We start from the raw sequence: 17,851 nt of genomic DNA on the forward strand, positions 1-17,851 counted from the left end.
TTTTTTTTTCTTGCAGACTACACTATTAAGTGTACATTCTGTATGTAAGGAAGGCATTCCTTAACCCTCTTTATGAATTATTAGCAGCCAAAAAAACCCATAAAACTGATACAGACTAGAACTTGTTGTGCTACATATAATTAAGACTTTAAATTATTTAATCCTGTAAATGCAATTCCTTAGCCAGAAAATATGTAGTCTTTGACTTGTCATCTTACTACAGCTATGGAATTGATATTTAACTACATAATTCTCCTCCAGAGCTAGGCAGTAGAATGCAAACTACATTTTTCAGTATTTCACTATTCCATTAAAATATCTATTTAAACTTGTTGAAGGCTCATCACTTGCAGAATAACTTAAATAAAAATCACACCTTGTTTAGTGTCTCCATTTTCATGCTTTAATGCTAAATATTATAAAGAGCTCTATAAAATATGAAAAGGAAAGCAGACAGAAAACACCACTCACGAATCAGAGATTATACGAAACCATGCATAAATAAATAATTGCTATTTCTGACTAGCAAGTAACCAGAAAACATGCAGACACAATAATTTCAACAAGTGGCATATTACCTGGGTGGAGCTGGCAGCAACAGAAATGCAGTCAATGAAACCATGTCTCCGAGTGAAAAATGCAACTATCTGCTGCCAACGGGAAGGCTCATTCCGTAACTCATCTGTTGAGCCTTTCTTTGCCCACTGCTTGTGTTTTGGGCCTACAGAACTGTGGCTTGAGCTAGTGTTGCCTCGACTGGCGCGAGAATAGAGGAGTGTGTTATTTCCGAAAATGTAATTCATCTCTGCAGCTCTGCAGGTGGTTGCCAGGCAGTCTTACTTCCCTACCAGCTGCTGAGTGGTGAATGAGCAGAAGGAAAAAAAAAAAAAAAAAGGCAGATAGAATTACAGCAGCATCGTTTACAAACCAGGAAAACAAGATTCTTGATAGTTGATGCTATTTTTCCTTCTAGCCCCTACATCCCTTCTCTACCTGTGATTACAGTGATGAGCATAATCTTGAGCAATTTTTTTTTAAAAAAAAAAAAAAAAGCAAGCAAATGTTTTTCTTATTTTTCCTCTTTCAAAACCCACAAGATGGAAAGCTTGTTTTCTCTTCCTAGCTGACAACACACATTTAAGAGAGACTGGGTAGCCTATACAGTACAATGTTACAAATTCACAGCTATGAGGATGGTGGTGGATGATAACAGCTACTGGGTGGAGAAAGCATGGATCAAAAATAACCAAGTTTCAATCACTGCCTGTAGTAAGATCCAATAGAATCTTTTCACTTCCTTGCTTGCATAAATTATAAACCTGAACTGAACAAAACAGGGAGGATGCAGCATAACTGCACTTTTCACTGATTCCGTCTTTCTGCAAACATTCCACAGAGCAAAAAGACCTTAACACCATGTTCAGAAAAAAATATTCAAGAAAGAATTGTTCGATGACTTCTTCTCCCTCCCCCCCACCTTAGTGCATAAAACAACTACAGAGGGAAGGAATAGTGCCACAAAACAGCCATTGTGTTGTGTATCAATGGATGTCTAGAGGGGTGGTTTGCTGTATTTCTTTTTAATCAACAAAAGGTTAGAGATATTAAGCTAAAACACTAAAAGTCAACACCATTGTTCTTATTCTATGTCTTTGTCATGATCCTAACACCCATTTCCAAAATTCTGTGACTACTGTAAGCATATGAAAATAATAAGTGTACATATTTGTGACCCAACATTATTTCTTAAATGTACAAGAATTGGCAAATAATGAAAAATTCTTATTATGCAGTAATGAATTTTCAGTAACATTACTTTGATTTCCAAAGCAAATCACAAGATTATTACTGCTATAGATGTGCATTTCCTCTGCTTTCTTCACAGTAAAAAAAGAATTCACACAGTAATTATCTAAAAGATTATATGGAATTAAAATTACCTTACAGAACTCACCACTGAAATTTTTATAGCCAACTATTTAAAAAAATCCTCCAGCTCACATCAAAGAGATTACTCAGGAAAACAGTTAAGTATCAAGGCTTTCAGTACAAGCTTGCCTCCAGAAAACCAACACAAAGTTATCAAAACTGTTTGTGGTATATTCCTATATAAAATGCTCTAACAGTCATAATCATAACATCAGAGCAAACATTTTCAAAAAGGAGAAAACTCTCCATATGATGAACAAAGGCAGAAAAGTTCCTTACAACACTGCCACAACTTACAACACCACGGTTCTATAAATCCACTGACTCATGACATGCATTTTAATGGGGATTACTAAATTCCCCCATATACTTTTTTTGGTACAATATACTCTTCTGCTTAACAAATTCTTACTGACAGCTATCCTATTCTGTGTAACAAATTTTTTCTGACAGCTTACATCACAAGCAGAAATAAGTAGTACATTAATTTAAAGCTGCGGTAATAAGATCAATGCACCATTTACTTCTAGTCACTAGTACAGCTCAATAACATAACACATACAAATATTCTGAGTACATCTTTCAGACAGACTTTATTAATATTCATAAAATACAGTGGCTTATCAGCATAAGTCATATGAAACTCGGTCTGACTTGAGCAGTGTCCTCAAAGCTATGTCCATAAGATAGATAACAGAGATAAAGAAATAGTTGATGCAATGATCCTTTCAAATGGACAAGCTTTTTATAATGTGACTTCTTTTCATGGGAAGATTGCAGCCCTACCTTTTTCCAGACTCAAAGAAAATACCTAGTCTGAAAAATGCCTATGAATTTATTACTGGAGAACTTTCTTAATCCCTGGCTATGACTGAAGATGTTTGGAACAAACTACAAACTACATGCTTTGAATTCTTGAGTCTTTGTATAAAGAGTCAAAATGAAAATATTTTTAATGTTTTTCTTCACATGGCCTGAATGCCGACACTGGTGTACATTTTTAGAAGATCTGACAGCACAAGAATATTAGTATAACTTAAAAAAAATCTTTAAGAATTCATATATATATATGTCTCCATAGGCTCCAACCAAGAGTCACATGGGAGAGTATTGTTTAAAATTCTGAAAGGAAACATCACAATACATGGACAAGCAATGTACCAAGAACCTATTTTTCTTGCTGTTATATCAATCTGTCTGAAGATGAGATGGGTTTGCTATGTTTTAAGGCAGTTTCTTTCAAGGATGATTCCCACTCAGGCAATGATGAACTGTGGCACTACTGACAAAGGGACTTCTGAAATCATCACTTTAGGAAAGGCTTGTGTGGACAATAAAAAAAATCCTTAAAGTGAAGCTGTGATGATTTAATTTCAATGGAGACAGAAATCCAGAAAAGTACTTCAGGAAGAGGTTATGCAATCATGCTGGTGATACAAGACAGCAATCTGTGTCACCTACACTCCATATGGATGTTAATGATATTGAGCAAGATTTGCTGACGCCTAAGAAGATACAGTTGCAGTTATTTGTAGAAGGAGCCTGTACTATGGTGATGAGACAAATCCTGATTTTTACAAGTTACAAAGCAACCTGAAGATAAGGCATGGCATAACTCTAGAGAGGGTACAACATCAGGATAATGCAAAGGAGTCCAGACTCGAAGAACGGTTGCTTGTAGAGTTGAAAAAATGATGTGTGGGAGTAAAAAGAAGGACTGTTTTGGTGAAAGAGCATTTCAACAGAGGATCAAACACCTACAAGGAGAAATCAGAGAAAATGTTGTTTGGACAGAAAAAGAAGTATCCAGAGAAAGGAGACAATCTTAAGTATCATCAGCACAAAAGTGGCAGCTGAAATTGCATCTGTGAATGACTGCCTCTGGAGTCAGGAGGGGAGCTGAGAACATCCATCATCCCTTTTTCATAGTCTGCATATTGAACTGATGGGAATAAAATTAAATTTAAAAAGCAAACAAAAACCTAAAACAACCACCCACACCACAGCAACAAAAAACCCAACCCCCCAAAAAGCAAACAAAAAAACCCCACCAAAACCAAACACCACAGCAAAACAAAAAAGCCCCTATTTACTGTGAAGCAAGAACTGAGAATTTACAGATTTAAAAAAAAACACACACACAAAACCAAACAGCACATAATTAAGATTTCTGCATCAGTACACATACCTTTCTACAGCTTACTAAATTTACTGCAAGATAAATCTGCATTTATAGTGGATGCAGAGTAACATGATTTGTTCTGCAGCCAGTTAACAGGATATAGTAATCACAGTGGTTACTGAATTTAAAAATTAACATCAAATACTTGGAATAAAGTTCCTCTGACTTTGTACCCGAGCCAATTCTTATTGTCAGTTTGCTGGGACAAGTTAAAACACAACATAATGCCATATTTTTATCTCAAAGATAAAGTTTTCCTAGACATATCTTTACAAACAGCATGCATACCTTGAAATTAAAAATGCAGAGCAACAAAAGTTGTTTGTATATGCAAACAGCAGTTATATCTCAATCACCCTTTTTAAGCAGTAACAACAAAACCCCTGATACATTTGAAAAGTGCCTTATATAAATTTTATTACCATCCTGCTAAACAGAACATTGGCTAAAATAAGCACAGACCCTAAAGAAATAAACCAATATACTTAAGAGAAAATACAAGAACCACCTAAAACAAGGGCAGGGACTTATTTCCAGTATCACTTAGGCAAAAAAAAAAAAAAAAAAAAAAAAAAAAAGAGAGAGAGACAAAAGAAATGTGCAGAACTCAATTTAAATAGTCAAATATAGACATATAGACTATGCAACTTTAACTCTCCAGGCAGGGAAACAAAAAACACCACAAAAAATGCAGATATAAATTCATGTTTACTTTTTATACTTTTCAGAATTCTGTGTTGAAAAAATTTTCACTGGCGTAACAAACAGAAGTCTCATTAACAAGCATATGCAATATTCTAAGCCAAAGCCCAGGAGTACACTACTCAGACTGGATACTGTGGAAAAGGAAATTGTTAACCCTTTCCACAAAGATACATTAGAAAGCGTATATTTGCTTTTAGTAGAGAGACAGCTCTGAAAGGATAGCCCTTGATCAAGTGTGATTTACATAGTCATTAAAACCTAAGTATTTTACTGCTGTAACTACCTTCTAAGTAAACACCCCATCACAATTATTCTGTAATGATACGCTGTAATATAAATATTGACTATAAAAGATTATTACATTATTAGTCATACTACACCTCAGACAACCTACCAGTCTGTGCAGATTAAACTGCCTAGTCTTCCATACCCTGTTCATGAATCTCCTGCCCATCTTTTTGGCACGCCAAACTGATAAAAACATCCTATGTTTAATGCAAGTTTCTTTAGGCTTACTTCAGTCATCAAAATGAACCCACTGCACTGAGAGCTCAGGGTAAATCCCAGGCGAAAAGAGTATAACCATTTATTAAGAAGACTTGATGTTGATTACTGTGTCTCAGGTTGTTTTAATGTTTGGATTAATCTGTGGTCCATCTGTTACAGTTTTTCTTTCTTGTCTCTCTTGACAAGTATTTGTGGAGCAGATCCATACTGAGAAACGGGAAGATTTCATCAACTGCTTCTTACAATAAGACACAAACTGACACCTTTGAACATATACTTATATTCTTCAATTACAGGAAGTTTTTTAAACTGTAGTAACCTATCAACAACTTGGGCAAGCTATTTTAATTAAAGATTGTAGAGCCCCTCCTCTCAAGAGTGACCACCGAATTATGATGGTAGTCTAAAAATTAGTATTTCTGAGGGTATGTTGAAGTTTTTCTTTATAATTTCCACTATTCTAGGTATGTTCCTAACTCCAGAAGTACTGTCTTCCTGCTGAAGATGTCATAAAAAGCTTTAGAAAAAGGTAACAGATTGCAACTTTCTCACAATCATAACCAATCTTGCAACCAATCTTTAATTTGTAAATGGCAACAGCATCTTCATCTTCAGGGTAATCTCACCTACCTGCTCAGACAATGGCAGGATTCAGGAAACATAAGCAAGAAAACGTACTAGGGCAAGTAGGAAGTTACAATTACTTTCACTGTTAACTAACTTTGAATGTGCCTTCATAGTCCACAAATCATAAAGACAGTCAGTTCTTTCTGAGAGCAGAAAAACTCTCCTAATGAACAGAGGAGTCTGTTTTAACAGAAGCTCCACAAGCTCTAAGACTTCTGGGCAAGCACTTGAGGGAACGGTGGGGATTAGAGGGAAGATGCACCAGGAGATAAAGAGAAGGGAACCTATTTAGCTTATCAGCACAAGATTTGGGTTCGCAAGGAAAGGAGGTTGTCTTGCATTAAAGGAAGCATGTGTGTATATACACATTTATATAAGCAGATATTTCCCATACAGATTAGTGGGAAGGAGTTAAATAAAGGTGCTTGCTTCCAGTTGAAGAAAAAGGGCAGAAGAGACAAGCATGTATGCTGTAATACCTTTACTGGTGTAGCCAGAAACCAGAAGACTATCAGCAGGTGAAAGATTATTCTAAAGTCAGAGGCTGACTGTACATCACTGTGTTTAGAGGCTGTAAAACAACTGTCACCTGCTAATTTGTATTTCCAGATATAAATTTATATTTCTGAAATAAGAATTCGCTAGTAATTTTCATAATTTTAGTGACTCAACCTTACTGACTATAGTGTTATTGACATCTCCTGACTCAGCTCTTTCCCAAACTGAAGAGTCAAACTGATTTCATCGCATCTTTCATTGCACAGTACTTGCCCTCTGCCTGCTCTTACTCCTCTTTTACAAACCACTTCTAGATTGATATGCCTTCTTCATCAAGATCAGGAACAGTGCATATTTCTAAAGTGTTAAAATAATGCAGTTTTATCCCCATTTGTTTCTCCAGATATTCCTTGTATGTTATTTGCCTTTTTGACTATAACTTAAGTACTTAAGATGATTATTCCATTAATTTGTTATAACCCTGAGCTCTCATTCCTCTGAGATGATGCAATGAGAACACAAGTTCTTCCAAGATCCTTCTGGTAACCTCCATCCATCACGATCACTCATCTTCTTTCTTACCCTTTACTTTCCTTTTGTTGTTGGTTTGTTGTTTGGGGTTTTTTTAAACAATTAAATCCCAAGATTATTTTTTCTTACTCCATGACAGCTTAAATTTCTCTGTAAGTTTTTTGAGGAATTCCACTGCATACATCTAAGAAAATCTAGAAACCTACATCAACAAGATCATCTTTATGCACATGCTCTAAGAGATTTGTGGAGTAGAGCTTCTCTTTATAATGCTTTCATTGCTTTCTCATCTCTAATTTGTCCGCATACTCCTTGATTCTACTCTTTAGAATAGTTTCCCCACATTTTCCCAGTACAGAAATGAACGAGGTCTCATTTCTCCTCTCCCTTCTGGATGCTATTTTGAGAATGAGTACCACTGTGCTACATTTCATTCCTATGATACCACAGTCAGTTTAAGTAGACTGTTATACTGCATTGCAGCACGAATAGATAAGCAGTTTCATATCAGAGTTAATTTAAAACCATTAAGCTTGAATACCGTTAGGTCCTAGAAACACTTTTCCAAAGATATCTAAACATGTGAAAAAAAGCAGGCATACACTAAGTGGGCACAAAGACATTTATTTCACAGAGTAAAACTACAGTGCATGGAGTCAACTGGACTGCTGTACTAGGATTACAAAGCCCATCATGTAGAAGGTTTGGATACCACTGACATGTACACTAGAAAATATTAGAAACTTTTTTGAAATTATGTGTACACTACACTAAGTATGGGGTATCTGGCACAAAAACAGGGGCTGTGACTTCTAAGCCAGAGGAAAAGTAAGGCTGAAGAGCATACTTCTTGCCCATCATGCACACAATCACAGCACTAGGTCAAATAAAACGCCCAGCTAACCTACTACCTGTCTCAGTAGCTAATAGTGTAAGCATAGTGTAATCCTCCCCTCCCCACTATACCATCCCAAGTGTCAACAGTTGAGAGATTCATAGAGCCAAAGAAAGTAAACTCTGGTTTACTGTTTTTTATTAGAATAAAGGACTACTTTCACTTTAATGCAAACTGAGCCTGAGTAAGTTTAATTTCTTCCTGATCTGACACTGCTAGCTAAACACAGATAAAGCAGAGGGGCACTGGCATGGGGCAACGTTACTGGTTCAAAGCTATTCAACACATTATGAAATTAGTTTTGGACCAGATGCTTCTGGACCAGAAGCACCAGATGCTTCATTTGGGCAAAAAGATTCTTGTAGATAAAATTTGGGAGTAAAACTTTCATCTTTTTTTCAATGGGGAACAGTATTTCACCTCAGTTTGGAATACTTCACTGTTCAAAGATAGGAAAACAGTAACTCATTTGTATTTAATGTCTAATATTATGAAGTCATAGTTTTCTTCACTGAAATAAGTTTATATAACCACAAAAGACTCCACCGTGGTGCTTTAAATGGGCAAGCAGCATGAATTCACATGCCTAAAACATGTTTTAAAAAGATCTTTGGTGTAGGGAAGTAGGGATTTTTACTGCATTATCTGAAGCTCAAGTACTCTAGCAGAATATAACAGCATTCAGCCAGAATGATAAGTCTTTGCATGAGATCAGACCGGCCGGTAATGAAAAAGGCCAATCACTATGCTGCCTGATCTGCTCAGTATTGTCTTTTCCCAGCATCACTTGTACATAGATGATCACTTCTGCGAACACATGAGAACAGTAAAGTAGGCAACTGTGTTGCATGAAATATATACAAAAGTCCATTAATTATGTAAACATAAGTTAATGATTAATATACTTCCCCCTCACCCTCCCCCCCAACCTATTTCTCACAATTCCTTGATGGTTCTGCTACTTCATTAATGATTGCACAAAGCTATTCTAAAGATGCCAAATATTCAACCAGTAGAATACTTTCAGTTCCTTATGGCTGTGCTATTCAGTCAGCAATTAAAATTTTACTGTATAGCATGAATAAGCAGTTTTAGATACCTTACTAGACTAATAACACTAGTACAATGCTCCAAATAAAACATTTATGTTCAGCTGTCAATGTCCGCTACACGTGTAAGGAACAAACCAAGTGCAAGCATTCTTCTCACCCTTTGAAGATTGGTGTTATGGTAAAAACCTCCAGAGATAGATCAGCAAAGGTTTGGTTAAGGAAAAAACAACTTAAGAGACTTTTCTGAATCAGTAAGTCTAGCTTCCTGTTACTGCAGGCAGCCACACCATAATATCATTTATAAACTTATCAAATACTTGGATAACTCCCTAAGAACAGGCTTGCACAAATTTTGAATCAGAATTGTGGATATAATGGCACTGTGATGAATACTGTAATATTAAGTATTTATTACAGAGCAGATAAAGATTAACATTTATCACACTAGTCATAGAGTATCTTTCCAATACAAGACATATTTAGTAGTTTACAAATTTTTGCATGTTTTCTTTGGACCTTCTGTATTACCAGTGAAATAATAGCCCCAAATACCAACATACAATACACAAACATAATACAGAAATATATATAAGCTCCAATCATGGTCTACACTTAAATATTGAATTGTCATGTTACATCATAAATGTAGAGCTATAAATAAAATATTTTCCCTTTCATGCACAGGTTGCTTGCAGTGAAGAATACTGCAATTTAAGAGGGGGGTGGTTATCTTATTACATCATGACCCATTATTTTAAAGCCTTGTAATAATTACTCAAAGCTTTTTTCATTGACAGAAAACTCAAGTTCCACTCCACAGTTTAAAAACTTGATTGGTATCATACCTATGACAGAATTCACTTGGTTGGAGCTATTTAATAAAAACAAACGTTAAATTCAAAAAAGTCAATCTGAAGGTATAAGAGAGAAGCTAAATTTAGTTTTACAATTGAGATAAATCCTTTTGTAGCATCTCCCTCTAGTGGTCAGTCTTGGTAGCAATATATTGCTTCAGTTACAAAGTCGATTCAACTTGAACCCATTTTATTTCATAACTCAAGAAACCTTGCATTGTAATGACAAGTTTCTATAAGGAATCTGGAAACCTCATACTGAAGAAATTCTGGTACTAGCTGCCTACCTGCCTGAAAATTTGGGACAGAATATTTGTAAAGATTTGAAGTTTGACCATTTTCACTCTCTCTTCATGATTCTCTACCATTAAATATTTGGGGGGGGGGGGGGGGGGCAGCTCTTTTACAGAATTAAGAGTTTCACTTCACACAGAATTAAATGGGGAACAGAGGACATGAAATATCCTGGGTCAAGTTTACTTCTTTGATGCTCGAGACCTATGAAGTATACATTTCTTCTTAAACTGACAAAGCTCCACCCTAACAAGACAAAACCTGTAAGCCCTGTCTCACATTTAAACTTTAAATCAGTACAGCTAGTATCAGTTGTTTCATGCTAACTGCAAACATGCAGTATCTTAACCCAACCTGAATCTGAAGTAGCCCACTCCTCTGTCAAGAAGGTAAACCATCTTGAATTACTACAGTACTTAATGTGGAACATTTGATAAATAGTAGTCACAAGCTCAGCCTCTAAAAATTTGGGATACACATTTATCTTTTCGGACATTGAAAGCGGCTCTTTGAAAACCACTCACCTGTCCAAGCAAGCTGTAAAAGCTGCTTTAAGCCCTAGAAAATTTGAAATCTTCTCTCAAGAACAAAATATAAACTAGTTAAAACCAGGCATCTTCTTTCTTCACTATCTTCTATTCATGTTCTGTGTTACTGCTCCAGACAGCAGAGGGCTTGCTGTAAAAGAAGGTATTCCTCTAATCTGATTCTACTGCCCTCTGCAGCATTTCATAAAAAGGAGTATATGATCATAAAACTACTCTCTACATTTGTTCTTCAAACTAATAACTCTGTATTTGAAAGTTCAAGTGTATTAAACATTTAAATTTTTTTTAAAATTTCTCTTCTTATTAGTGTAAGAAACAACATCCTCTATTACATTTAGTTTCCTTAAGCAAATGTACTATCAAACAATGCTAGTCAAGATCTTGTATATTAGCCACAACCTCGTCCGTACACAGTGCATCAAGCCAAACTACCAAATAAGTTACACAAAGCACTCGTAGCTCAAAGCTGTTGTTGCTAAATTGATCGTCAGCATGAGCTATGCCTAAACTATTAACATCTTGCAGATCATCAGGCCAAAAGAAGAGAGGATCAGCTATGCTAATAATACAAAAGCAACTTTGGCTTTTTTCTGACATACTCAAGTTCAAGTTTTAACAGCATTTATTCCAAAAATTTTAGCAAACTATCTCCTGACCAAAAAGAAATTTTGTGAGCTCAAAAGCATTTTACTGTAAAAGTTCCCACAAAGACTCCCAGGGCCTGTGAACCTATGGATGCATCCCTCTTCTCCAAATACCTTAAGACCCCAGACTCTGATTATAAACCATTTATGCAAAGAAGTTAACTTCTGAAGAAGAGAAGCAAGCCAGAAGCCAACTTAACATCAGAATTCAAAGTTCCACAAAATGCTGGTAAACAACTGAAACCTGGAGCACCCACCCCAGTTTTCAGATGAACAAAGCTTGGAGAAATTTCAGTTCTACCATACATGGCTTTGAAATTAACAGAGAGAGTAGTCACCTGAAAATAATCAGATGTATGTTATAAATGGCAATATGAGTTGCACAATGATATTTCTTATACACATACTTCCAAGTGATGATTGCCAAGCACTTACCAATTTGAGAAGGATAATAGCAATCCTCCTCAAAGACCTAAAATAAACAGTATTTTGAAAAGGCTTCACCATATTTTGTAATTATACTTAAAAGCTGCTTATCTCTATTTCCAGAATAGTTTAAATGAGATGTAGTTTCTTTGTTCCAGAACAGTGCGGCAGAGTTGTATATTCAACACTGCCCAAGAAAACAAAAAAAATTTTTAGCTTGGATCACATCTGAGCAGAGGAAGGCAGAGTACAATCATTCATATCTATTTCTGTAAAACTGTTCTGGGTTTTACATCAGAGTCTTGACAGAAAGTTACAGTAGTTAAATAAGGCTCAATTAAAACAGGTAATTAAGGGTCCCATATAACACTCTAAACACAAGCCTTGCTTGTTTATAGAGATGGTCTGGTAGGATGGCTGTAAGGTAGAGATCACTCACACTGTGGAGAGGTAAGAAATCAAGTCATCTTCTAGGAAATGTTAATATTGCCAATATCAAATCCACACTTCTCTATTTCTGTAGTTGGCTATCTGCAAAAATAATCTGAAATAAAGTCAACCACAGGAACTATTCTGAGTAGATTGGTTTCCCTTAGAGCCAGGAAGCCAGAAAGAAACCAAGGTAATTATGGCCTTTTGAACAGTCTCAATTACAATGAAATAACACCTAGTCAGTTACAAGAAATAGATTTTCAGCCTCACATACCCATTCTAGAATTTTATTTTTTATTTCTATAAGCTTCCAGATTGTGAAATGCATTATACTTGATCACTTATTGCAGACATTTTTACAGTTTGCCTCTACTTTTTTGATCCCTGTATGCTTTCTGAAATGCAAGACTGTACTATGAATTAGGAAAAGCTTGTGAATAAACAGAGTTGACCTAAAGTCCCCAGAAGCAGAGGATTTTTTTTAATTTCTAATGGTTGCACGCAAAATGCGTTGTATTGCTTCCTGAATATCAATAAATTCAGGGAATTAACACATGAAAATATGTTACTGTGCGTCCATCTTCACAAACAACAGAAGACTGAGGTCCTAGCCATTCTTAAAATGAAAGGTTTGTCATATTAGCATTCTTAAAAGACTCTTCAGAGGTTAATATAGCCCACTTCAAAAGGGTTATTCATTAGGTCTTAAAGAATTCGGCTTGTCTAGCTCCTGAAGACTATGGAAACACACAGAGAGTTCATTATGGAGTTACAAGCAAAAATAAATGACTGTGTTCGATACCAACATACACATTTTTAAAATCTTAGAAAAGCTGGAACATGATTACTAAACATACTCTCGCACTACCATTGGTTCTACAGAATCCTCACAAGTCAATTATCAAGAGCTGATACATTCAGCAAGATTTTTCTTCCTAATATAAAAAAAAATCTGGAAACATAACTAGGTTCAAAACAACTTTTTTCTTAAAATGTAGCAGCACTTCTTACAGTACACTGCCAGTTTCAGTCACAAAGGATACTACCACACACCAACAATTCATGCTAAAAATACCAAGCTATAGGCCTACCACAGTGTAAGCCCATCTCATCATTCTAAAGCCCAAGTACTCACCAGAATCAAATAATTTCTCCACTTTTTCCTCAAAACAAGCCATAAAGACTCAGAGATGTCATAGAAAACAGCATTTAGTCTGGCACACTAAAATATTATGCTATCCAGAAGATGATTAAGCTACATTTCCCTACTAACCCAATATATAAAACTGCCTGATACAACCCTCTCCAAAACCTCACACGCAGTTTGTCCTCTCGATTTTTAAATCTGTTTTGAAGTTACTGGAGCTGTCTTGAGAATAATGGTGCTGTATGCTGAAAAACTCCAGAGACATATATTACACTTGGCTTATGACATTTTCCACATAGGTCCTCAATTGAAATATTTACCAGAAACAAACTCAGAATTTATTTTACAGGATCCTGACAGAAAACCCAAAACGTAACTAACAGCAGTAACTATAGTGCCCCTCAAAACTACACCTGAGACCTTAAGTTACCTACATATTTTATCTGGGCAATTTACTATCATGCATGTTTAGTCAGAATGTATGGAAATAGAGTCAATGCCTTAACATCTACAAAGTTAGTTTTACAAATGAGCAGTTCCATTAAAAAAAACATAAGCAGGTGTATCTCGTGCATTTTTTTCCACAGAAAATTTTATCCCTGGAGAGTATATAAAAACAGTTCACTCTTATTGTAACTTTAAAAATGCCTACCTTTACTGGTGAAATATGAGAATGGGAAACAAATCCATGGACATTCTCAATCTGTGACAGATTCTTCTCCGATACATGAACCAGCTCTGGACCTGTGACCTCATTGGTAATGTGTGGAGAGCTGTGCTCCTGAGGAGGAGTATCTTCATCCTGGTAGCGGTATTTCTGAAGAAAACAATTATAGAAAAAAAATCAGTCCACCACAGAAATGTGAAGAGATTATCCAGAAAACCTAGATCAGACAGAAATAGTTATTTTCCTGACCCTGTTGCATTCAAGGCAATAAAATCTAAAAATAAGTTTTATTTAGTATTTTCAGTTTAAAGACTGATCCTGTCTAAAAATGTTCCAGCCTTTTTAGTCTCACTTAGAACCACTATAAAGCTACCTAATTTTCTTCCGCCTACCTGCATACAGTAATCTGTCCCCAAACCCTTTTCCAAGGAACTTTTCCCTTTACCAGTTTTTTTCTTTCACTTTAACACTATATTATTCACTAATAGCAGAAACTCTCAGTACCTCAAAAGCTTTTTTCCATACTTCCTATTTAACACACCTGCCAAAAGCATTTTTTTTGTCAGCTGAAGAGTTTCAGCTTATATACTGGGGTGTCAATACAGCAATTCACTACTGCTAACTTCATTATGAAACAAGAAAATGTGGTTTTGCTACTAAACAGATTAAGCTTCCCCAGCAAGCAAGACTTCAAACAGGAACACAAGACATTATTCAGTCTCTGTATTATTAATTTGCACTCAGTTTAAAAAAAAAAAACCTATTACTTAGCCAGCAGGGATGTGTTCTAGCAAGACTGTGCTGTATCCACGCTTGCAGATCTCTACTAAAAGGCATTAATGAAATTGGGAGCATACATAATATCCACCTGTTCTCTGGACTGCAGAGTTAACTGCTCATCCAGCACCTCCAAACCCCAAGAGCTAACATGGGCTTACATTAAACACATCCTTAAATATAAGCTTCACTCCAGTTTCACCTTTGTAGTCTCAGCCAATTCTGAGGCGCTTTAGGTAGTCCATTCATTTTATTGCTAGTTAAAAAACTAAAGCTGAAGTCATGTAACTTTTTTCCAGCAGGGTTTACTGTGTCCATAAGATGCATCCCAACATTTTGTAACCCTATTCACTTTCATACACTACTACTATACTCTGGAGTAAATACATAGTTGTTACTAGTTTACAGGTAAACCTTGTCATGTCATTAAAGGCACAGAAAAACCTTCTAAACATGTAATCGTTTTAAACCTGGAAAAAGCTATTCTTGTTAGTGAAGTATATCTAGAACAGAAGACATTTCCTTCGGTATTTTTTTAAGAGAATTCTAAGATCTACATACTACAGCTTAAGTCAAAAGTAGTCGCCTTCTTGGCAAGTCATTTATACATAGTAATCCAGTAGATCGCTGCAAGTAACCCATTTGTCTATAAAAACGTGAACACTACACCAAGGTAGTACCTGATAAAAGGGTTGGTTATCATACACTAACAGTTACATACAAGTATGATTTCAGGCTACCACAAAAATCCGTGCCCTTCACAGAAGAGTCCCGCCATATTACAAAGTTATAAAGTCTACAGGATAAACTACAAAGAAACTGCTTGAAATAATCCATCAGTTAACAGTGCTTGTAATGCTTAACCCATTCGTTTCCTGCCCACCCAACTCCTGTGCTTGTCTTACAGGAAGACTTAATTTTTTGTCTATCCAGCAAAAAACAGTCTCTAAGCATGGTCAAATAGGACAGCTTAACATCTAACAACAGGAATATCTTACTCTTCCCTGTCTCCCAAACGCTGGGGAAGGCTCCATATCCCCTTCCTTGCTTTGGTTCTGACACTCACATCAGTAGAAAATTGCCCACTTTTTTCTCCTTCTTTGCAGAGTTAAGACTTATATTGGATTACTGACCCCAATTCAGGCAGGGCCTCAAGGAACACCAGAGGCAGTGCAAAAGGAGGGAGGAAATAAGGACAGGATCTTCTCTCTTTTGGAAGTGAGCTATACATCAGTCTACTGTCTTCTGCAGACTCATTGTACAGCAATACAGCAGAGTTTTGCCAGTAAAGAAGTGGTTCAATGGGGCAGCTGAATTCACATAACTGCCTAGTGCTGAAAAAGGAAGGATTTGTTTGCTCTTCTCTTCCCTGTGCCAAGTTGTTCTGCCAACACCAAGATTCCTCAGGAGACAAGCTAAGTTCCCTTACTAACTTAGAAGCAACAACTTTCAGCTTTACATTTCCATCACCCATTGCACTTCACCCAGTCACAGCCTGCCCTACAACACACCATCCCCACCCTTGCCTCCAAACCCCAAAACAGCAACAAACCCACATCCAACCACACACATACAGGCAGACACTGAAGATGTAGTTTCTTTTAGACAGTAACTGATAAAATGTCAGAGATATTTGAAGGTATAACCCTGATTTATTTTTGTACTTAAAAAAAAAAAAACCTTTATCCACTCAATTCAACCCTTCTTTGTTGAGACCATACAAGATCAAGTTCTACTACACTAGAGAAATCATGCTTTTGAAATATTAGAAATTACAAAGTAGAAGCAAGACAAGTGTATTTTCTCTAAAAATACCAATGATTAGCAAAGAAGCACAAGGCAGAAGAAATAATTCCAAAGAGGAAAGCAAGAGCATTAAGACTTCCATTATTACAACCACCAACCTCCAAACACTTCTATACCTTCTCCTTAACTGAATGGCAAAGGAGAGATGGTGAATGCTGATAATTGTGGAAAAATTACAATGGTTACTCAAAAAGCCCTAATTTTTTCAAATCCTTAGCAGAGAGGTTTCATGAGGTGACCAAGCCAACTTAATAGGTCACTACTAGCAGAAGATAAAAGTTGGGGTTTTTTCCTTTCCCTGCAGCAGTGAGATGCTAGATTGCTCAGCCTCAGACTCCTGCCATTCATCTGTTTTCTGAAATTGACTTGTTTTTAACTTATCAAAACAAAACCCTGAAAGGAGTTGACATTAACTCTCTAGAGCAGCCATGTTAAACATCAGAAACAGGAGAGAATTTTCATTTAAAGAACAATGTTGTCCAAAAATACAAGTGAACATTATCAGAGCATAAATAAGATCACATTGGAAATTAGAAAAATAAACATTAGAGCTTCAAGTAGTACAGCAAATGCCTTGCTACATCAGAGAAAGTAGGAAAACTGCTAGCTTAAACGAGTCTGCTCTGCTGGTGAAGGCAGTTATTTGGCTGGACTTGTGATCCAAAATGTTCCTGCCAGATCTCAAGCTTTGATTTGACTATGAAATGTCAATGGGATATCAGGAAAACGGGACCTAAAAGTGGATTAAGTTCCCAGATCATGTCAGACAAGACCCTGTGGAAAGCTAGAAGTGGATCATTCCAGTTTTATTAAGGGGAGAAAAACAAATTAATAGTCAGAGGTCAATCAAAATTAACTTCCTTTACAGAACAATCAATACCTTTAGGCAAAGCACAGAATTACCTTGATTTTTTTTTCCCCTGAAACCAGACACACTTATTAGAAACAGGTATGTGGGCATGCCTGAGTGTAAACAGGCTCTAGATTTCACTAAGAAACATATGTTTACATTATACAATGTATCAGTGCTTATAATAACATAGCACTGCGAGAGACTGAAAGAGTTAACGTCTCAAACATTGTGGTAGGGCAAGTTCTGCTTGAAGACAAAGCCTGCACAGCAAGGAACCAAGGTGAAAAGCCCATCAGCTCAGACACCAGAAACAGGAGGGGGAGGGCGTGCTGGAGGGTGGCAGCTCCCTGTTCTGATAAGCTGTTCCGATACAAAGATTAAACAATGGCCATGTCTGCAGGGAAGGAGAAGTTACTCCACAAACGACCCCCATGCCCAAAGGCTCACAAACTGCTCATTAACCTGAGGAGTTCGGCT

The 17,851-nt window shown here is 36.4% G+C and overlaps 1 protein-coding gene across 27 annotated transcripts in view; it reads right to left on the reverse strand.

The window, feature by feature from the left end:
* Positions 1-17,851, reverse strand: part of DLG1 (discs large MAGUK scaffold protein 1) — a 170,115-nt gene that overhangs the window by 96,433 nt on the left and 55,831 nt on the right. For 20 of the 27 annotated variants that reach the window (XM_049803821.1, XM_049803819.1, XM_049803818.1 and 17 more), the window contains one exon: positions 13,924-14,088. In XM_049803821.1, coding sequence (XP_049659778.1) covers positions 13,924-14,088 — 165 coding nt within the window. Of the gene's footprint in view, positions 1-578; positions 899-5,210; positions 5,307-13,923; positions 14,089-17,851 lie in introns of those variants that run through there. The other 7 variants (XM_049803831.1, XM_049803823.1, XM_049803827.1 and 4 more) reach the window with 7 other exon arrangements.

Source organism: Accipiter gentilis, chromosome 6, assembly GCF_929443795.1.
Source record: "Accipiter gentilis chromosome 6, bAccGen1.1, whole genome shotgun sequence".
Taxonomy (NCBI): domain Eukaryota; kingdom Metazoa; phylum Chordata; class Aves; order Accipitriformes; family Accipitridae; genus Astur; species Astur gentilis.